The 23,297-nt window shown below is 37.9% G+C and overlaps 1 protein-coding gene across 2 annotated transcripts in view; it reads left to right on the top strand.

The window, feature by feature from the left end:
* PTPRN2 (protein tyrosine phosphatase receptor type N2) overlaps positions 1 to 23,297 on the top strand; it is a 636,599-nt gene that overhangs the window by 257,526 nt on the left and 355,776 nt on the right. For both annotated transcript variants that reach the window (XM_030971071.1, XM_030971072.1), the window contains one exon: positions 14,214 to 14,300. In XM_030971071.1, coding sequence (XP_030826931.1) covers positions 14,214 to 14,300 — 87 coding nt within the window. The remainder of the gene's footprint in view (positions 1 to 14,213; positions 14,301 to 23,297) is intronic.

Raw genomic sequence — 23,297 nt, 5'->3', positions numbered from 1 at the left:
AATCATAGTGCAATCTATTATCTGACAGTACTTTTTCATCAGTGGTGTTCTGCCCAGTCCTGAGATGTAAAAATACCATCATTTAATTTTCATGCCTTTTTTTTTTAATTTCTTAACTCACATTTTGTGTACAAAATGTAAATGCTCGACCACTAAAAATTAGAATGAAGTAATTTCATAAATAGAAAATCAGTGAATAAATGTAAGCAGAAGTCTCTGGGCAGCCTGTGCCAGAGTCCCAGTAAAGAATCTCCTCCTAACTTCTAACCTAAACCTGTTCTCTCTTAGTTTGAAGCCATTCCCCCTTGTCCTGTCACTACACTTCCAGATGAAAAGCCCCCTCTGATTTCCCTGTAGGTCCCCTTCAGATGCTGCCTCGAGGTTCTCACACAATCTTCCATTCTCCAGGATGAATAAACCCAACTCCTCAGCCTGTCCTCATAGGGGAGGTGCTTTAGTCCCTTTATGAACTAGTATTTGTGTTTCTTCAACTCCGTTTTTTGAACACTGTATTGTTGGATATTCTTTGTCATTTTGCATTATAAAATGGTCTGGGCTTTATGCTGCCTTGAAGGATGATGGAAGATATGAAGGAAGGGAAAGAATTTAAAAATCAAAAGTGCATTAAAATATGTATCATCATTTGTCCTCAATCTCATTTACTAATGACTTATATGAAGAAGTTATTTGATATGAAAGAACAGGTTTGCATTTTCAAGGCTTTTTTGCATCAGATATTCAGGGTGCATGACAAGTGAACCCTTTAGCTGTTTCCAGCATTCAGCTTAAAATGCATTAGGGAGTGCTTTGGTGGGGTCCATTTCAGCCTCAGAAGGGAGGGCAACACAATCATGGCACAGATTGTTGCCATTATTTCTGTGCTTCTGCAGGCGACAAAGCATCTGTATGAATTTGTTACTATTAACACAGCTGGAGGTAGTGAATGTTTGAAGTAATGCAAGCACAGGCTGGCACAGTGTCACACTTTGATTATAACTCCAGAGAGTTGGTCCTTCTCAACTTCTCTCTCACTCTCCTGTTTCCAGGATGCTGTTATCTCCCCTGACCTTCAGAGCCCAACCACTGCCATTGATTTTTAGTGAGTGTCATTTGTGTTACAAATTGGTCTGGACTTGAATCTGTCTGTATTAAGAGGTTTAGATTCACACTTACTGATGGTGGGAAAAGAAGGAAAAAAAATTACAGAAAGTGGGAATTTGCTGAGCTGTCAAAATAGAAGTAAGCCTAAAAAGGTTTTATGGCTAATATAGCCTTTGAGGAAACAAGCATGAAAAAATGAAAGTGCAGCCCAATGCAATAAAATTGCAGTGTCCTTAAAATGATTACAATAACAGTGCTGTGAAGTCAGGCAGCTCTCAAACAATCCAGTGAATAGCTCTGTGCTTGAAAGTTATTTAGTTGTTCTCATGAATTCAGGATAAATGTGAACCATTACACATTTATAATTAATAATTATTTAACTTAATGTAAGACACAGACTCTGTTCAAACCACAATGAATCCATGAAATGCATTCTCTCACAAAGTCTTTACTGAAGATGTGTGTTTCAAGATATATGAAGTTACACTGAAGCGTGGACAAAAAACTCGGACAGACAAGGCAGGCTGTTCTAACACCATGGACTTAAAGCATCAGTGCCCAGGACTTTTATTATAGATTATCAGATGAGTTACTCTCAGGGCACTTCCAGACAAGAGAAATAAATACAATTTCAGTGTCTAAATTCTTTTTTAGGCTTGGTAGCCTCAGAAAGAATTTAATGGCAACACTATAAACTTGGTGTTAAAAATGTTCCCAGTAGTCCTTGCCATGGCACTTACCTCCTCTATGACCTGCAGCAAACCCCTCTAAGGTCTCCATTTCTTCTCCATTGTATGGATAATATGTACTGTTCTTATGATGACTGAGACTTCCTTTGTCTAGAAAAAGAGGAGTAGGAGTTGGAGAAGACTGGATTTGATAGCTTTATACTGGTGCTTGCCAGCCTGATGAGATTGGCAGAGTCATGGCACTGTGTTGCCCTGTCTTTTCCTACAGGCTGTGTGTGACCAGAGGTGGCAGGAGCACTTGCTCCATCCTTGGGGCAGGAGTAGATGACACCCTTGTCCATTTATTCCCTCCTCAGGCAAATGTGACATCCTTCCTTTGGATTGTGAGGTGTTTGTCTCAGAGGTTGGCAGAAGCCAGGCTTGGTAAATGACCTTTCACATCAGAGAACAGTGGTGTTAGTGTACTAAAAAGTGCCATGAAGCTAATTCCCAGGAGACAGGAGTCAGTGGGAAGAGGGGAGGGAAAATTTCTAGTGGAGCCTTGGTAAAGCTGCATCTGTTTGTTGCAGGACCATCAGCAGCCCTCCCATGCCTCAGTTACTACTGAAATTTGCACGCAAGGAGTTTCACATCAATCTATTTCATACATCAGTAGCTGAGTTTCCCATTATTTTGCTTGTTAAAATATTTACTGATCTTAGCAGAGGAAAAAAAAAAAGATAAAAAAGAAAAAAAAATAGGGAAATCCAAAGGAATTAAACTGTGTCCTTAAAATAAAAGTTCCCTTGTGTTGTTTACAGCTTCTCTGAGATGGAGAAGTGCTATGGTCACAGACTTGAGACCACATTGATTATAAGCTGCTATTTTAAGCTACACAGTTTAAGTCCTGCCTATTTGTATGTGAGTGCCACTGAGCCTGGGCCTCCAGGAGGCAGTGCAGGGGGACCTCTCTTCTCCTTGGTGGCAGCACCACACATGGAAGACCCTCAGGTCCTCAGCACCTTCTGCTGAGATACATCAGAGTCTCCCAGGAAAAAGGCTGCTGTCACAGCAAAACCACAAGTTGTAGCTACCCTTCAAATCAACAGGACGTAAATGGGATGCTCTTCACACTGACTTTAAGGAGAGTGAGTCACAGAGCAAGGGGCAGGGTGTCACTGAGGATTAAGAGCTGGTTATGAGATAGAAGAGAAAGATTTGTCATGAACTGCTGCTCCTCAGCGTGTACAGAGATTAGTGGTACCCCATCGGCAAATTGTCTCTGTTAGGAAGAACTATGGAGGATTTAGAAAAATTCCAGATGGATTTAAATACATTGAGGGATTAAGGAGTACAATGGTAGATGAGATTCAGCTAGAAAAAGTGTGACAGAATAATAGACATTAACAAAAATAATACTTTGGGGAAAAAAAGAGAGAAAAAGCAAAGGTATTCTTTAAACTCCTCATAGTTTGTGCTCTGAGGCTGTAGAAAATCTGAAGAAAAGATTTGTTGTATCTATATACATGAATCCTGCTCTTCATATGGTGGCACATATTTTCAGACTTGAAAATTTAAAAGAAAGAATGGAAATCCTGAAGGCAGCGGCCCATTTCCCAACATTTCTAAAACACCAACTAGTGTAATACATATTGTAGGGGGATAGAATATAAGCAAATAAAGGTAGTATAGAAAGTAATCTTACCCCGCTAAAGAGTTGCAGCTGGGTTTATTATTAAAGATTAGGAGCAGGCCTGATGTTAACAGGCCACAGCTGTAACCAATATGAAGAGTGTTATAAAAGAGTGGATTTGTTGGTTGAGGGGAACTGGGGTCAGTTGGCTGCTGTGGGGATAAGGAAGAGGCAGTGCCTAGAGGAGTTGCCTACAAGAAACATCGAGGAGGTGTGAAACTCTGGCAATATGGAACCTTTGCAATATAATGACAATAGAACTCTTGCAATATAATGATAACAACATTTTACTGAGGTCAAGAGTTCAGGAGAAGATTTTTTTTTCAAAGAGAGATTTTTCTTTTCTAATTTTTAAGCAGATACATAATCACGTTAACTAATTGTTTGTAGAATTATAACCATAATCTTATTTATTTTCAGAAGGAATACTCTTGCTGCAGGGTATAAGGCAAGAGGAGTTCACTTCTGATCTCTGTCTATTCTTGGCCTAGGCTACAGTGCACATGTGACAATGGAAAGTGCTTAACTGATACTATTTTTAAAAACAAGGGTTATGTGTTTCGTGAGGATCATGTAAGGAAAATGTGGCACCATTCCTGACCTCTGGAGTCAGAGAATGAATCAGTGATTTTTTTCACGTATAATATTCTCATTTATTTGGTCAGGTGTTCCTAGTACTCCTGGGATAGAATATCTGTGTTTGCTGTTTTTTGACTGGGTTTTGGGCAAGTGCCTGAATAATGGCAATTTCATAGGCACCCTTTCACCATTTAAGTTTTCCCTTGGGGAAATGAGGAAATACTATTCTCTGAATACTATTACTGAATAACTCTCTTAATGTCTTTCCATCTTTCTTTCTTGATTGTTAGCGGCGTAAATACAACAATGCCCAAGCCAAAGAAAAAAGAAAAAGCAGAAGAACTAATATTCATTAGAAAACTAAAGGTTATTGTCTGTCAAAGCACTGTTTTTCCCAGGATAGATGGATTCTTAGGTGCTCCTTACAGAGGCAAATCCCAGCTGCCCATTTCTCTTGCCCTCCCTCAGAATTTTTCCAGAATTATCTTGGACTTTATTTCTTAACACTTACTTTTGGGCTATCCTGTATTTAGTGTTAGTTTTAGAAAATCAGGCAGTAGCATGTTCAAGGTGGTCTAAAAAAACCTCCAGTCTTGTGCTGCTGGCTGCTGCTGAGAGCTGACTCAGGGTCTGGGGTTAGCATGTACTGCTGGGAATGTGTTTCCTTCAGCATAGCTCTTCTCACTCCTTCTTGATCCCAGCAGCAGGAACTGGAAATTGCTTTCCTGCTCTTTATCCTTTTCTCTTGACTGCTTCAAACAGAAAAAGCAGTCATGGCTGGTGTGCACCAGCCCCTTGCCCATGGACAGGCAGTGCCCAGGTCCTGGCATTCCAGCTCCTCTGCTTTTCCTTGCCAAGCAGTGCACTGAGAGGGGAGATAGGATGGGAAAGAAACCAAGCCTGATGCTGGCCCATGAAAGTGGGTGGTTAAAAATGCAGAAGTCACCTGTTTCAACATTCCCCCTCTTTAATATTTAATATTTTGTATTCATTAGAGCAAGTAATAAGCAAATAGACAGTTCCTAGCACCTGTAAGTCATTTTACAGAAGCTCTGAAATACCTCCATCTCAGAGTCTTGTCACTCAGCCTCAGCCCCATGACAGACATTCCTGCTCTTTTCCAGGCATGGAGGAAGGATGGCAGCTTGGCTGGAGCTGGCCAGGCTGCCCCTCCCAGATTCCCACCAGCAGGGATTTTGCCTGCACCAGTCAAAGTCCATACTGCTGCCAAATGGTGTCAGCAGCCAGAGAAAACTGGTCCTCAACATTATTCATCCTAAAGACACTCCTTATTTTACTCTCTAATGCATTCCATGTGGTATTCCAGACTCATATTTCTGAACTTTGATTTTTCTTTTTTTAGGTTTAGCTTTTTATCTTCAGTACTAAGGAGACTGTGTTGCTTATTAAGAAAGTGATACTGTTATAGACTTTTGCTCTGTCAGTGACAGGAAGCTGATTTGATGTCAATCAAAACAAAGATATTACTGAGAAATGGCCAGGTGGAACTTCCTTAAATAATTATTTTAAACTTTGAAATTCATCTTTCTTAAAATTCAGTATTTAAAAAGACTAGAGGGGGAAAAATACTCTCAGTAATTTTACTGAGTAAAAAGTACTCTTAGTTCTCAGATCACTACAAAAAAATCTTCAGTGTAAAAACATTCCTATTTGTGTCCACTAAGAGAATGATTGTTTAAAAATCTTAAATATAAACACTTGGAATAAATATAGTGGTAGGCAGGACCAACAAAATTACGTTTTTCAGATCAAAACTCACATTAGCTCCTACAGTAAAGTACCACCACAAGAAGCCATGGATCTTTGGTGAACTCATCCAGGCAGGTCTTCTGGTAGACTTTTTTTTTTTTGCTAACAAGTGAATCTGTGGGATAGAGAACCAAATGAGAAATAATCTTACAATTCTAACTCAATGCTTTGGCCTGCAGGGCATAATCTGTGTGTAGCTCCCATTGTTTAATAAAAGTTGATTACTGAAATTAAATTCTTCAACAGATTTCATCCATTCAGCTTCTGTTTTCAAGAACTTTGGATATGTGCCTTGTTACCCATGTGTTTAATATCTTTTCCCTTTAAGGCACATTTCTAGGTGTAAAGCTGAAATGTGGTTATTTCAAAATTTAGAGTGAAAGCCAGAATGACTCATTTAGGTACCAAACTGCTGGATGCTGCACATATTCCCCAAGGATGTCATCCACTTCATTTCACAGCACTGAACTTCTTGAGAGACAGGTGAAGACATACCCATACAGGGAGGTTACACGCCACCTTTCCTCCACTGATGAGAAGAGACCTTTGAAGACTTCAGAAGACAGCCCAGACTGCAAAATATCTCCCTGTTTCACTGAGACATGCCAAACAAGTAGGATGTTCAGGGATCCAGTGTGCCTAGTGCTGCTCTGCTGACAGGCACTGGGTCTAGGACCTTCTGTCTGTCTTCTGCTTATTACTGTGGGGCTTGGAAGGTGAAGCAGGAGATGGAAGAGACCTTACTGAAGTTGGTCTGAGCAGTTTTACCTTCCACATGCTGGAAGAGTGTTCTATGTACCAGAAATGTGAGGTAACCTCTGTCCATCATCCTCTTGATGTCCCAGTGGTTTGTCTTCAGGCCTAAAAGCAACAGAGAAAGATAAATAATGCACAGAAGGGGACCTTAGTCTTGCAGCACTCAGGAGTAAGGAAGACTGCTGGTCCGAACTTATTTTTTTGAGCACGTGTGCTGTGAAAGTGGTTTTAAAGTCAGCATTAAGTCTGAATAAAATGTCTCTTTCCCAAAAGTCCTAGATGCTGGTTTCAAGCTCTGCTTCATTCTCTGATTTAGATGGGTATTAAATACTACTCAAGTTGAGCTCAAGTGTGTGGCAGCAGCTCTCTGGCTACAGAGAGCAGCACACAACTTTTCCAGGCATTGTGCTGGGAAAGGCTGTGAGAAGATCAGAAAAAAGAATGAGAAACAATTCTTATCTTCACTTGCTACACCTGTTGTTGTGAACGTGTGGAATGTGTTATGGAGATTTGTTTACCAAAGAGTGGTTTCTTAATTAGCCAATAGTGATGGTGTTTGAATTGGAAGACCAGTTAGGTCCAGGTGTATCGTAACTGTCTGTAAAAGCAATGAGTTTCTTAATGATGATGTAATAATATAATAAAGAGATAGATCAGCTTCTGTGAATCATTAAGTCAATGCTAATTATTACCTGGCTGGGGGCATGTTGCCAACAACACAAGTGCAGCCAAACTTTTGAAGATTCTCCACAGGAGATAAACAGAGTCTCCATGCCACTGTTCTTGAGTTTGGACAGCAGAAGAGGCTGGGTGTGAGTGGCATTTACCTGCCCAGAAAATACACTTACTGCTGGGAGGATACTGTAGTTAAGCATTCAGGCAACTTTGAGTCTGCAGAGAAATGCCTTGCAATTTTATTGTAGTGCTCATCACTCTTGAAAATGGGCAAACTGGCCATCATTGCCTGTGTTCTGATCTAAGCAAATTTTAGGTGTATTGAACCCTACCTTACTTGAGATTTTACTGGGGATTAGACTGACATTTAGGTTTAAAGAGTGCAATTCCCAATGTCAGGCCCATTTCTGTACTGTATATTATTCTTCATTTTTGCAGAAAATGATTCAATTGAATTAATCTGACAGGGCTGACTGGATGTCCATCACAGTGCTGCATTACAATTGCTAAACAGAGTATTGGAAGGGCACTAGGTACAGTCTGGTAAAGACAATACATAATTTGAATGACTGCACTAAGGGAGCATTTCAGAGTTCAGCAAGTGGGTTTCCAATGGCAATTGGGTTGGGAGGAGGAAAAGCAAGTGAGAGCAAGTGCTTGTGAGACTGACATAACCTCAGCATAACACTGAGCTACATGTTGTTCTCCTTGGGCTGAGAGCAGGCTTGGCAAACACCAGCAATCAAGCCATCTGTATAACTGCATCAGATTTCTTGCTACCAAAATGGTTCAATTTATGGGATTGTTTTGACAGGCATGTTGGGAAATACAGAACATATACTTTTCATCATTGTTTACTTCTGTTTTTCCTCTTGTTCCCTTTGACATTGCCCACTGGCTCATATTAAAGTTTGAGCTCCATTTAGCTCAGCATGCAGAGCTGGCCGTGCTGCCAGTGTCCCCACAGAACTCCTCCTGTGCCTTCATTTACATGCTTTCTTTTTGTTTTTTAACCAGAAGGGGAAACTTTGAGCCTTGAATGCATAAATCATTAGGTCTAGGTCAAAAATAGGCCATTATTCAAAATGTTTGTTCTCACTCATCAGATTTATACTTAATCTTGGGAATTTCTTGAAAACGTGGAATCCATTTGTAACATTGTTCAGAGAATTGGAGCATAAAGCTGAACTGATTATGAGATCAGCATCCAATATTCAGCACTTTTTTTCTGTTAAAGTGGTCTAACTGGCCATTCATGAAGCAAGTCTAGTCCATAAGACTTATTTGCCCACAGCAGGCCCTTAACAAGACTTCCAACTCACCAGTGAGGCAGAACTTAACTTCACTGGGATCAGGGTGCTCCAAATATGCTCTAAATCAGCAAGATGTGCTCTAAATTCAGTCAGAGGCCCTGTGCTAACATAGTTTGGAACAAAATTTTTGGCAGGGGAATAAATGAAGTTTTTAAGTTAATTTTCAGGTGGCATAGTATTTGCTACTACATCTCCTTCGTATTTGGTAGGGAGTGGTATATAGAGACAATAGTGTTGGTGCCTCTGCTGTTAGATCCAGAATGGATGCAAGTCAAATAATAACATTGTCTTTTATATAACAATACCAGGCAGATGACAAGGAAAGTTGGTGTAATTGCCTTTGTTTTATGGACAGTGGAATTGCAGATCAGGAGGATGCCTTGACTGGGGTAACTTGATAGACCTCTCCCAGGTGAAGACATATTCTGTTCCTCATTTGTTACTTGTTTAGCTACAGGTATTCTCTCATTTATGTATGAAACCACTGAAGATAGTGGGATTGTTTAGACAGGCTAAAAATAATTTTTAAAAAAGGCTAGTATTACTATACATTTTTATCTGAAACTGAAGAGAAACTCACTTGATGGGATTGTTCCAAGTTGTGCTAACTTCCTGGGAGCAGATTTTAAAAATTACTTCTCATCACTGCATTTTTCTTGTAAATTGAAAAGTTAAATCTTAATAGTCAATAGCAGAGGAAGATTATCATTCAGTTCTATTATTTAAATTACCTCTGTAAGTGGATTGTTCCTTAAAATATTTCTGTTTTCAGCTTTCTCACTGGGAGGGACCTAGACACTGGAAGATACAAAATCTTATTTTCACCAGACAATCTAATTTTCTGGTATTCAATGTCCAGTACAGTTTGTGGAAACACTTTGACAATTACATAAAGTTGGGTTTCCAAATCCACTCCTGAGCATTTAAATGGATTGCACTAATTTTCAGAAGTGCTCCGCTGCTCACATTAAAGTTAAGAGATATTTATTCCTGTGCTTTCATTTCAGATTCATGTCTAAATAAAACCGCTTTATAGGCTAGATCCTGCCTTTTTTGGTTTGGTTGTTTGGTTTGAGGTTTTGGGTTTTATTTGGTTTTTTTTTTGTGTGTGTGTGTTAGACAAAACTCCTGATGAACTTATAGGGAGCTGATTGGCTCAGGATTATTTTAGGTCAATCTAGTAGATCTGAATTGGATGATTTTTTTTTTACATGATTAAACTGGATACAGAAGTTTTCATGACTATGTCATGGTGTTAAATCATGAAATCAGAGTCTTGAACTGAGCTGGGGAGTCATTTCATCTGAAGGGATAGTGCAGTACTACCATATAATATTGGCTATTTTTAGCGGAAGTATAAGCCATATTCTCCAGGAGGTGTAACAGTGCAAGAGCCCTGCCCTGAAAAGTTAGATCAAACAAAAGCAGTAGTGAAATATTTTGCAGGTGACACTCTGAAAGACTTTGAAACTATATCTATCAATCTATGTACCTTTATAAACCCCAAAGGAAATATTTATATTTCATTCCCCACTTATTTATTCATTGTCATTAGTGTGTCAAAGTTATTCTACCCATAATATGAGATAGAAATTGGCATCTGAATGAGCCAGAGTTCTGCTACTGATGCAGTAGGGTCTGAATCTATCAACCAAAAAAAAATAACAATTAGGGTAGCACTTACAGGTACAGATGGTATTATAAGATAAAGCAATGGAAGGAAGTACATTATACATGAATTTTATATACTTTCTGACTCTCTTTTCATCTTCCAAGAGAGCTGGAGATGGAAACTTAAAAAGGACCTCAAAAGAATTATTTTAAACAGTGAGATGTATCACATTTTCTTTTAGCTGCTGTTATTACAGTTGCCTTGAAAGAAGGTGCAAAAGAGAAATCTACAGCAAATGGAATGAGAGCAAAGGTATGAAACCCAAAGTAAGCACTGTCTCAAGATGTCAGCTGGCAACATCTATATCATCTGCAAAAAGGTGCTCTGCCATCTAGCAGTTGACTCTTCCTAAGGCCAAAATCTAGCCTAAAGGTGATCAGAAACCTTCAAGGCAATAAAAAAAAGTGGTGGTAGAATCAAATCATAGAATCATAGGATATCCTGAGTGGGAAGGGACCCATGAGGATCACAGAAGTCCAATTCCTGTCCCTGCACAGGACACCCCAAAAGTCACACCATGTACCCAAGAATATTGTCCAAACACTTCTTGAACTCTGCTGAGAGTGCCGAGACCTGGGAGCTTGTTCCAGTGGCCATCAAGCAGGGTGTTAGAGGCACTGCAGAAACCATTTGTTTTCCTGGACATAGAAAGAGTTAGCCAGCCTCAGGAGAGCTTGGAAAATGTAAATAGCATCCATGAGAGGTCCTTTTTGTGCGTTTGTTTTTTTACCAGCTCATGCTTTGTATCTCTGAGGCCTATCTAAATTGTGATTTCCGTTTTAAGGATTCACTGTTACTAGTGTACTGAACTGCCTTATCACAGACTCCTGGAAGGAAATGCATTGAGTTGCACCTGCCTTGGCCCTGGGATGTGAGGGGCCACAGCCCAGGGACTCCCTCTGTGCTGTACTGCACTGCTCGGGGTGCCAGCAAGGCCCAGCACCAAAGGGATTCCCAGAACCCCCACTGGGAAGTGCACTGACCATCTTGACAGGTCAGATAAAGCAGTGTGAACCCTACCCACAATTTTTCTCCAAGTCTTTGGCCTTGATAAAATATTTCTGTTGTCAGGGTTGTCTAAAGAGCCTTCTTTCTACTGTTACTACTTCAGTCTAGAGTGTCTCACTATTTGTTCTTTATCTCAACACTTATTTTTGTCTTTCTTTCTTGGTTTGTCTAACACTTCCTGTTGAATTAATTCCGTAGTTGTTGAACCCTCACAGTAAATAGACAAAACTTATTCCTAAGAAAAGCCCTACTCTCTAAAACAGAAACTGAATTGAGCAGGCTGAACACTAAGCACAGTATGTGAAAGATCACAAATATTATCTTTTCTGCAAGTATTGAGTGCTTGCACTGAGGATGAGTGGGAGGGTCATGGTTGGTGAGCAGGTGATGTTTGAAAGATTGTCCTTGTGAAAGTCTGAAGTCAGATGGGTGATGTGGGTGAACAGTGCTGCTACCGGGTAAGCCAGTCCACTGTGCTGGTGGAAATGGTGTGATTCTCTCCACGTAAACAAAATTAAAGGCAATCACCATGCAAACCATGCAACAATGAGCAAAATGAAGCACTGAATAAAAGCAAAGCTTTAATTGAGCATGGGAAATCATGGCTGGGCATTTTTAGAGAAAGGTATTGAATATTCTACTGTCCTACAACACAGCTGTGATAGAACTGTAGTATGTAGTACTAGATTGTGTTTTCCAGTGTTGGGAAGTTGGAAAAATTTCATTGGAAAATATCATGATTGTAATCATTCTTAATGGGAACCCTCAAATGTGACTGTGGGATCAGCAATAGTATTGGTACCATAGAATACTAGTCCTGCAGCTTTCCTGTGCTATTATGAATGATAATTTCTTAGCCTATCAAGCTGCTTCTGAATTTGTGAACCTTTGTGTTTGAGTTTGACATTGCATGAGAGTTACTAAGACTGCTCTTGGATGTTCAGGCTTGACAAACAATGGCCTTCCTGCACCATTTTCTCACCCATTTCCCCTCCAGCATTATTGCTGGTTTGTAGCATTCAAATGCTCTGATTACACCCCCCATTTACTGCTGCTGCATTGGCTTCTTGCAGCATATCTTGTTTTTGAAGCTGGGGAATGCTTTTTCAGGGCAGTAGGGAGGAGTGAGCTGGGAGTAGGAGGTTGAGGCTCCCTTGGTTAAAAAGCAGCACCAATGGACACAGCAGCCTTTGCCTGCATCAGGCTTGCTATTACAGTAAAAGCCCACTTGCTGACACCAATCATTTCTGTAAAATTTAAGCCAGCCTCTTTGGGAGAAAAGATTTAATTAACACATAAACCCCAGAGTAACAATGACAATCTGCTTTCATAGTGATGAGAATAATCGCGTTTCTATCCACTGTCAGTCTTTGAAATATAACAGTTTTATGAATAATCTATAGTACATTTTTTTTCCTTACACAATCAATCAGATTCTTTTGTTACTTTCACACAAGAACATTTCTGTCTTAGAAATCTAGAAAATCTCTATATTTATCTGGTGCCTAGAGGGGCTACCTCTGGTTGTGTGACAGGAGGTCTCTTGAGCATTTTGGGCTAGTAGCATGAAGGGAGGCTGAGCAATTCCATGCTAACCAAGATCCACATGAGCTATCCCATTATTTAAATAGAGGTGCCCTTAGGGCAGTGCATGCAGAAACCAGTGAAAAAAAATCACAACCAAAAAAGAAAACCAACCAAAAACAAAACCTAAACCCCCAGTGTTCATTGCAGACAATAAATAAAATAGTGGCAATGAATTACCATGATGTAAAATTAGATAAAAAAGCTTCAACTCTGAGGTAGAAATAGTGACCTTTGAAAAAAGCTTTGAAAAAAATCTTAGTCCAGTTGAAAACATTGTGTCTAATACTACATGCTTTTTTGACACCTTCTTCTCCTACTTATTTTAAATCCTCAGAGGAACAAATACAGAACCTTTTTTCCTGTGGGTTAATCTCAGGAAAGTTGTTTCTGCTTTACCGTGGCCTAAGTTAGATATGCTTGTAAGGTATAATTTTATGGTCTTTGGGGCTTTAACAATATTGAGAATAAATCTATGATCGCAATTTAGACAGAGAATGTTGTCTCTGTTGTTTTCACTGGACACTTATATCATTTCTGCATCTCTGTTCTTTCCTAATACTTTCTTATTTGGTTCCACAGTACTGAATAACTAAGCAAGGTAGGATCTGTATATTGGGGATGGAATGCTCTAAATACATCTTTAGAGTTGTATCAGCACTAATACCCTGAAATTTTTGCAAATATAAATTTTGCATCTGGATAAGTGCTTTTTAAAATGATAGCAGTCATATTGTGTTAGGCTTGATTGCAACATGTTTTCTAAATTAAAAAAATGTAAATGTGGCATTGACAAAGGTTAAAAAGATTTAAAGAGGTCTCTGTCAGCAGTGTATGCACACACCAAGCTAAATCCTATGTATCTAATCAGTGTCCTCTGGACTGTGTGTCTTGCTCCATTGTTTACTTTCAAATCCATAATAATTTTGTATCCTTTCACTGGGCAAAGATTCATTTTAAAATCTAATGAGTTTAAAAATATGCTTTTCACTTGTCCATTTGATACCGAGCCTGCAATTTGACTTTCATTGTTTGTTTCCCTCCTTGTCTCGTCAATCCTTTTCTTTCTTTCTGTCCTTTTACTTTATTACATTTTTTATTGAGGACTGAGATGAACTGGTAGCTGCATCATGGGCCCATTACACTTCCTAACAATTCCATTTGCACCTTATTGTTTGTCTTATTGCTGGAAAATTCAGGTGATTCATCATGCCTGAAGAAGCACCTGATCCCAATTCCCTTGATATCACGATCACTATGTGACAGGAATACAGTTAGTGGTGGCTTTCAGACTCAAAGAGGCCAAGGTGATAACTCTTTTGGGACCTTTAGCCTCTCAAGTATTGATGAGTTCCATTTTTTTAATGCTCTGTTTTCTTGCTCCCTTTCAACAGCCCCCTGAGTGTGGAAAAGGGCTTGGAGTTAATAAAGGAAGTGGCAGATCTCCTGAAGCTGCAGATGAGTGTCTTCGATGATGTCAAGTATGTACATGGGATTTTCTCCTTTTTTATTTTAGTGGATGTCTCATTATTTTTGAATAGTTTGTCTAACCAGGAAATATCTGCTCTTTACTGTCAAAATTAAGGAGAACAGGCAAGAGGGGAAAAATATTGATGATCATTGTAACATTCCCTACACATGGGAAAAAATTATTTTGAGAAAATGATAAAGGATTAATTTTTTTCTTCTTTCATAGAGAAAATTAATCTGTTTCAAATACTGTACAAATATTACCCACTTTATTTAACAGTTTCTAGGCAAGGAAAGTCTTCTGAAGGGTAATTTTATCCCGCATTGCCAGGGGGAAAAAAGACATCAGAGATGGATAAAAACTTGGGTGCCTGGCTTTGAGTCTGGCGCATGGCACACTAGGTCATGCTTTTTGGTCAGCTACTTATTTAACAAGTCACAGGGAGTTCAGCTATGCTGAGCACTGGTTTTCCTCCTATGATTCATACTGATGAATGCTCTGCATGTTAATGTCATGAACTAGGAGGTTATGATCTGCCATGTCTAGTGAAGAGTTTTAGATTGAGGATTTTCTGAAGGCATTTTGGAAGGAATGTGTACTTCACAAAAATTCATCCTCTCTGTATAAAACAGAAGGAGGTTGAGTCAAGGTAATTGAAAAAAAGGGTCAGCTGTGGGAGGGTTTTGTGAAAAGAAGTCACATCTTGGGCACACAGGAAATAACTGATGTCTGGGTAGCATCCAGCTCCTGCCTGTGTTTCAGGTGGTTTGGGACTACTTGCCTTGGCCCATGAGTTGGCTTGCTGAAGTACAACATCTCTCTCAGCCTCACCTGTGCTGCCATCAGCTACTGTTTGAACTTCATTTACAGAATGGGATTAATTGTTTAATACTATTTTTTAAATCATAGTCTGATGATGCTTCATCTTTAATGGAAGTGTTTATTCTTGATTGTAAAAAAAAAAATAAAATTGTACCCATTCTATAACTATATTTGAATGGAGAAATGGACTACTGGTGAGAAAATCTTCAGAAACCTGGAAAATACCAGGCATATTGGCTTTAGTTATTGAGAAGGAAAATACTGCCATATTTTGTTTGTTTTGATTAATGTCTTTTGGTTGTATTTCATAAATAGAGTTTTTAAATTGAAAATAAGATGGTATTCTATTATCTTTCTTGTAAGGAGAGTTTTTACCATTGACTTTGGACGGTAGCAGATAAAGTCTACTGCACATTTAAAGAAGAAATCCCATGGAAAATTTCTCTGCTGAATCAGGGGGTCCAGCTTCATTAACTTCATTTATTTACAGTACAAGAACATTTTCACCTCCCTTTTTAACTGTTAGTCTAAAGCTTTTTGGTTATTTTTTATCATTTGATAAATCACAACACATTGCAGTTGATAGGCTGTAGACTTGTTCTCTAATGTAAAATATCCTTCCAGTGGTATAGCCAGCTGTGATGGATCTTTCTTTTAATGTGCAGAATTAGCTGCATATTTTGCATCTGTTAATATGCAGTCACGTGACTGTACTGAAAATATTTGCATGGTCGTTAACTTAAAAATGTGGTATGAATAACAGAAGTCCAGACGGGAGTGAGCATTCTTTCTATCCCTACAGTGTTTTTATCAGTCTTTGCCTTTAAAAAAAATCAATAAACCTGTGAAGGGTTATCCTAAATCTCAAATCTGTGAAGAATTCATCCATAACAAATTTTCTTTGTTCAAGACAATGAGATGCTTTTATTCAGGTTAAACCCATAAAGTACTAAAGGACGGTGGAATTGACCAGTAGGTAAACCAGTGGTAGAAGCTTTAGACAAAGGCCTTGCCAAAAAAAGAGTTAACACTTTTTGGATTTGTTGTTTTCTTGCCATTGCACCGCTATCAGTGGAAAAATTTGAATATTCTGGTTAGCTTCTTTGTGGCCTCAAGGAGAGAGGTTTCAGGAAAAACCTGATGTCGTGTTAAAGTCACCACTGACATATCAGGAGATATTTCTCAGGAAATATGCTTCTTGCTTGGGCTAAGGTATCATGGGTGATTTATTTTATTCACTGGCAGCTAAAAGTATCCTTTTTCTTAAAGATTCTTTTTTTTTTTGGTAAAAATGGGGAAGTTATGTAGAAAAAGCTATCAGTCAGCCTGGAGAAGGAGGAGTTATTAAAGGGGTGAGAATTTGTCATACTAGCCTACTTTAACTCTGACCTGAGTATTTGCTTGGTCTGGAATTCTCAATTCTTTCTTTTCTGTCCAAGAATTCCCAATGTTTTTTTAAATCACTGCAAAGATTTCAGAGTAATGACATGTTAATGAGAATCACAGGGTTAATTTGAGAGTATAGAGAAAGTCAAATAGGAACAGTGCAAGAACTGAGGAGAGAGGGTAAGTGGTGAGTTCTTTTAAAGTTCTTTAAATTCTCAGTTACCAATTTATAGTCCTTTTCTCTGAAAAAAAAAAAAAGAAAACCAAAACCAACCCAACCCCCGAAAAAGAACAAAACAAAAAAAAACCCAAAGAGAATTTAAAGGAACTGCTTCACTAATAAATTACTGCTTTTAGTTAGTTTTGTCCGCAAATATCTTTCCCTCTTGCCTACATTTTTAGTTTTTCCCTGTGCTTTGAAGTTAGGTAAGTGCACAATTGCCATGGAGAGGAATCCAACACCCTGTATCAGGTCTTGATTAGCTGGTGCTTGGTAGTAATCAGCTTATTCTATGAAGATAAAATTGTCTTTCACAATCCTGCCAACTTCAAGGATAGACTTCAGTTCACAGGATATCCCCAGGCTTGTCTTCCACAGCATTCAGTCCATCTCTACAGCTGATTTGTTGTCAAGTTCACATTGACATAAACTTTGCTCGCCCTGTGAAGCAGATGAGTGGGAATAGATTTAGGGAATTCATAATTAGAAATATTTCAACACCGAAAATAAGATCCAACATGTTAGTTGTCACTTTTGGATACAGCCTGAATCTTTATGGAAGTAATAGTTATGCTTAATATGTTTTGTTAATGGTTATGTAGCTGTCAAATAAATTCCATTATTTCTTATTACATCATTAGAGACCATTAAAAGGATATTAGCATGCTGATGTAATTATGCAAGCAGACGTAAAATTACTATAGTTATGATTTTATAATCTAATTATGGGTGTCCAATGCCCCTGGTGATTGATTGTTGGACGGGTATCAGGGATTGAAGTCAGATGGGTACTTATATTTCAGAGGGTTAATATCTATTTTCTTTTAAAAAAATATGACTTTGCAATCTGCAACATTGGCTTTCTTCATGTAATTGAGTTATTCACAACATGGGACTTTATCAAGAAACATCCAAATATAATAAAAGTACCAAAATCTCCAAGCTCAACTGGAAACAGTAGAAAGGACACAGAATTAATAGTCAGTCATTGATTAGAGCATAAATGACTTAACTGGTTTCTGATGAGAATACAAATAATTTTGAATTTGTATTTAATGTTCTCACATTTGGGGTATTTACTGCCAACATCAGCTCTGACCTTAGGATAATACCTTTGTATGGAAAGAAAACAGATTATTCTGATTTCATAGTATTTCATGCCTTATATCCTACCATTTTCAGCCTCCAGTTAAGAGTGAGATTTTCAGCTGAATATTACATTCTGTCTTGACTGATATGATTTTCCCAATTGCCATTGAAGATCTTTTGCTCTAGGTGTCTCTTTTTTCCCCATTTTGTTCTGCTTTAGCTTCCTCCACCCATTTATCTTAATGGCAGTTTCCTCATTTTTGCCTTCTAATATACCAAAACTCAGTACTCAAAGAAATGAACTTTCAGGAGATGTGCTAACTTGACCAGCATTTCCATTTTCATATATATTTTTTCAGCAGAAAACCTCTAGCAGATCATTCTTTATTCATTCCATAAACTACATTAATCTCAATCTGCTGCTGTTGTTTTGAAGTGTAACAATTCACTATATAACCATATAATCTATATGTATAATGTTAAGACTGAGCAGGACACTTAGGCTAAATTTGAAATGCTAATATAAATAGATTTTTTTAAGTTGAAAAGGCTGATTTTGGTTATCTAATATAACATCCTGGATTGCAAAGCCATTTCATTTAACCACTCTTCCCCTATCATGAATTGATGCATTTATATTGTGCATCCAAAACTAAGTTAAAAGGCCAAATCCCTCATCTTTCAGTCTGACTCTCCAACACCCAGGATTCAGGCTGGTTGTTCAGCTTTCCCTTCACAGTGATCCCCACCCCCACTGGGACTACAGGTGAATTCAGTGTTTACTTAAATAGTTCATTATATGAAAAATGAAAAATTCAGGTTAACTGAAGTTATACAAGGAAGCCATATGAAGACTTCAGCTGATAAATATCTTTCAAATTTTGTACCAGACACAGCAATGTGATTTCACATTTTGAAAAGAAAATACTATAAATTTGAAGTAATAACTAGTTTCAAAATTTAACTAAGCTTGACTTATGTAGGCGATGAGAATAAACAAAAAATTGACTTTGGGCTGAACTCAAGCCATTTTCTTGTTTTGTTTTGTTCAAGTGGCCAATCTTTTGAATAACACTAATTATGATAGACTTCTGAAATATTGAATCACATCTATATATTTTTCTACAGCCAACTGTTTTATTTCATGAGCAGAAAAGAAATCCTTAGTTAATGAGTAGCTCTTCAATGTTTCATTTTATTTTCATTGTTCAATGTGTGACTTCAGGTTTTATTTATTGCACTTTATTCAAATTCTGCTTTGAGGTCAGAAACCCCATTTCCTTCTGTTTTGGCTTGGATTTCTTTTCCTATAGTGCTCTTTACTACACTATCAAAATGCTTGGCAAACGTGAATTGATATATTTAACTCATATGAGATATGGGGTTTTATTAGGACCATCCAGGGCTGGAGTTATGCATGAAAAGATTAGTGTAAAAGCTTCTACCACTACAAGGTGTCCAGTGGGATGTCTCACTGCATGGCTTGCTCAGCCTCTTCTGAAAGAAACTTACCCTGACTGAGACAGAATCCCATTGGCTCCAATCTGCTGAGCATTCCATTACCTGAGCATTCAGCAGTTCCAGGAATCAGCTCTCCATTCAGACAGGGGTGTTTGGCCTTTAACATAAATAAATAAATAAATTCCTGAAATTATTTTTCCTCAAATGAACTGAGACCAATTCTAAGTCTGAAGTGAATGATTCCAGAATTTAGAGTAACAGCAGGACCTTTAAATATTTGTTATTCCATACTGCATTTGCAACACATCTCCTGAAGTCTGATAAAATAGAAATTAGGATCTTCTCTACTACTTGGCCACCATTCATCTTTGGATTTCAAGGATCCTACTGAAAAAAAACCACTTTAAAAAGAAAGGCTGCACTTCTGTGTTTGAAGAGAGATTTTTCCTGTTATACAGTAGCATGTCCATATTTTTTTAACAGTTTTGTATAAACGGGGATTTTAACAAAAGCTTGAATTTGGAAGGCTTATCATGATAATAGTTACAAGCACATTCTTTTCATACTTCAAATCTCTTGTTTCCAAGTACTGGGGTTAGAGACATTTTGCACTTTCATTTCAAAGAACAGGCCTTACACAACCAAACCCTGCCTACCTTTATCCCTGCTCTTAGGAAGAGCTGGAATGGTTGGGCTGGAATAAATACAATTTGAAAAGCCAGCCAACCATCCCAGTGAAAAGAACCTGAACTGAGGAAGATATCTGAAAATCAAACCAAGTGGTGAAAGTTTGGAGCAGCTTAAAACAGTTCCAAATTGGAAGTGTTGGGCAGGCAGAGGGGTGAGTGGATCTCCCAGCCTCACCTATTATAAACATGTGCATTGGCTGTAGTGTCCTAATCATGCACTGTAGGTTTTGTTCATTGTTTGTCACGGTACTTTTATAACACCTGAAAAATTCAATCAACCAGTTAATCATATTCAGTCATCCAGAACCTGAACACTGGAACAATACTTGGCATTTTCACTCCATTGTGCTGATGGGTTATGACATGTGGTGTGTGTATGCTCTAAATGTGAACAACTCAGGAAATTATTGAGGGGCAGGACAGTGTGAGGGAGGATTATTTAACCACTGAGTGGTGGTAGGTCAGGTAGCACAGGGTCTTGTTAGGTTTGCATTTGAAAAGTTCCCTCCATTGTACAGATTCTCCATGATTTGGTATGATTAATCTTTTCTTGTGTTGTATGTTGAACATCTGTGGATTAACATTTTTGCAAAGCTTTTTTTTCCAGATTGGCAGATTCTGGATACTGTTGTCTATGTCATTTATATTTACTGAGAGGAATGTTCTATAACTCATCCTGCTCTCCTTAAGATGCTGTAAATTAACTAGAAATAGATTTTTTAAACTTTCAACTCCATTTATTGTCTAGTTATTAAGCAAGATTCATATTTCAATTTGAACTATACCATGCTTAGTCTCAATAAAAAGGTAGATCTTTCAAGAAAGTTGAGCAGTATTTTTCATCTGCTCTCTGATCTTAAATAGCAAACACCTAACTGTGGTTATTTGACATAATCTTGTTTAAAGTGTTATAAAAGCATAGCTCAGAAATAATGGAACCCCTTTTATTCAAACCTGACTTCTCCCACAGATTTAATGAGTCTGGGAAACAAATTATGTGAAAAATGTATTGCTGTAAATCATTGCATGCAGGCACTTATAAGAAATTACATTGTGTTTTCTGGTACATATTGTCTTATTTGACAACTAATTTATAATATAAAGATTCATCACTTTTTAGAGGAATGATGATAAGGAAAAAAAAGGTGAAAATTTAAACTATGCATTTCCTTACTTAAAAATGAGTTATTCCACAACCTTAGCATTACATTAGTCTTGTGTCTTTTCCCCCTGAGGTACAATACATTTTGTGTTCTTTTCTTAAATGAATGTGCATATAACCAGGATAATTTTGCCTTCTCCACTGTAACTTTCCTCCTAGAAAAATATAAAAATCATTAAAGTAACAGGAAGGATTTCGGCCTGCAGCATTTTATGAATTCTATGTTGCAAAGAGAGAGACCATAAAAATCTAAGGAGACTCTTATAAATAATATGTGTGGTGCTTGGCTTTCCATTACAACATTTAATCTCATTAAAATAGAGGATTTGCATCTTTGTAATCAAAAGCAGAATGAATCCACTATTATTGATATATTTCCATGAGCTCCTAGGTCCCTGCTCAAGAGAAGGTTTTTACAGATATGTCAACTTCTGAAGTCTAACCTTTTTTAACTTCATATTTCTCTGCTACTCATATCTCTGTGTGACTGAGGATGCCATCATATTCCTTTTTTAATAAAATCAAAGTTCATAACATTGTAGGGTAGGCAGGATATACTCCTTTCTTTCTAGCAAGTCATTGAGTGTGTGCCAATGCATTTGATTTATATAACACTTCACATATTATTAACAGGTAATAATATCCATTCTGCAGATGGGTAGATTGAAACCCAAGGCAGTTTGCTTCATTTTCCCTAAAATGGCACAGGGCTTGATGACAGATATGAGAATAGAAACAGAGAACTGTGATTCTCACTCTTGAACTAAAGCTTCAACCACAAATAGAATTACTAATATTAGAAATTAAAAAAAGGTTTTCATGTAGGAATTTGTTTAAAAGAATAACCTCTTAGAAGAAATATAAAAAGTATTTTATGTCTATGTCTGTCTTGATCCTCCTGCCCTTGGCTGCCTGATTGTCCTGGAAGTACAACACACTTTTTTTTTCTCATTTTGTGACCTGGATAGTTGGATTGCATGAGCATTACAGACCTGCTGACCCAGCCGAAAAAGATAAAGGATTCTTTTGCACTTTTGTTACAGCCTAGCTAGTAAATATTGCATAAACAGGTCAATAAGTTGAATTACAACCTGCCTGTGGAAGGGTTTGTATGGTTTAAGAGCCATAAAGACAGAGCAAATATGCATCTGTAGATGCAATTGAAAATGCCCAATAAATTCTACCTGCAGTGCCTCCTTTGCCAAGGAAATATCTCTGCCTCACAGCTGGCAGGGGAGCCTCAAGAAAAAAATCTTCTCATTGGTGTTCTCAGAGCTAAGGGAGAAGCCAACAGGTCCTTATGAGGACGAGCAGGAGAGCTCTGGTTGTAGCACTCAAAATTTGGTGGCCTTTTGAACTAAGACTGCAGCAAAGTTTGGGGTTTTTTTGTCTTCGGTTGTGCTGCCTAATACTGATGCAAGAAATTTGTGTCCTACACGGATCCTATCAAAGCTCTGAACATTCTGAACCTGTACCTCTGTAACAGCCCTAACATGCGAGTCATGCTCCTCATTAAGGATTGAAAGTCGCTTGTGCAAGCAGAGCAAAAGGTGACTGTCATCCCAGCAGAGAAATTTTATATGTGCTTTCCGTCTGTTCCATTAACAACACAGGTGTGTACAGGGTGAGTAGGGCTGAGGCCAGTAAAATGCATTGAAGGCTTACTGGGTGTATATAAAAAATGTCTGTTGTTTGTAGATACAAAGGTATAAAGAAGGAGAATGGAAATATAAATAGAATGGGGTTTTTTTCTTTTTTATTACATAAATTTTATACTTTAGCTTAATCCTTGGGGAGTGGAAGAAAAATCACTGTACATTTAAGAAGCTTTTTGAGACCATTCTTCCACCCTCACAGGGTCCAAACAGTTGTTTTTTTTACTGTAAGAAATTATAGCACTTGTATGGTTTGTTCTTTTAAATACTGTAATTAAGAACCTTATTTGCATGGCAGGCAAAGCTGGCAACTTTCATGTACTCAGTGTGGTGAAAATGTCAAGTTTCATGGCTTGTGACAGATTAATAGAAAAATTATTTTAAAACTCTGCAAATTATTCACAGATATTGAGTAATCATCAAAAGTTGCATTTTGTGAAGAATAAAAATAGGGCAAACTGAGTGTAGCATCAATCTCTAAATTAAGCGTTGTCTCTTTTTTAAATCATTTAAATTGTAGGCT

The sequence above is a fragment of the Camarhynchus parvulus genome, chromosome 2 (assembly GCF_901933205.1).
Source record: "Camarhynchus parvulus chromosome 2, STF_HiC, whole genome shotgun sequence".
NCBI classification, from domain to species: domain Eukaryota; kingdom Metazoa; phylum Chordata; class Aves; order Passeriformes; family Thraupidae; genus Camarhynchus; species Camarhynchus parvulus.
This window is presented reverse-complemented; position numbering and strand designations above follow the sequence as displayed.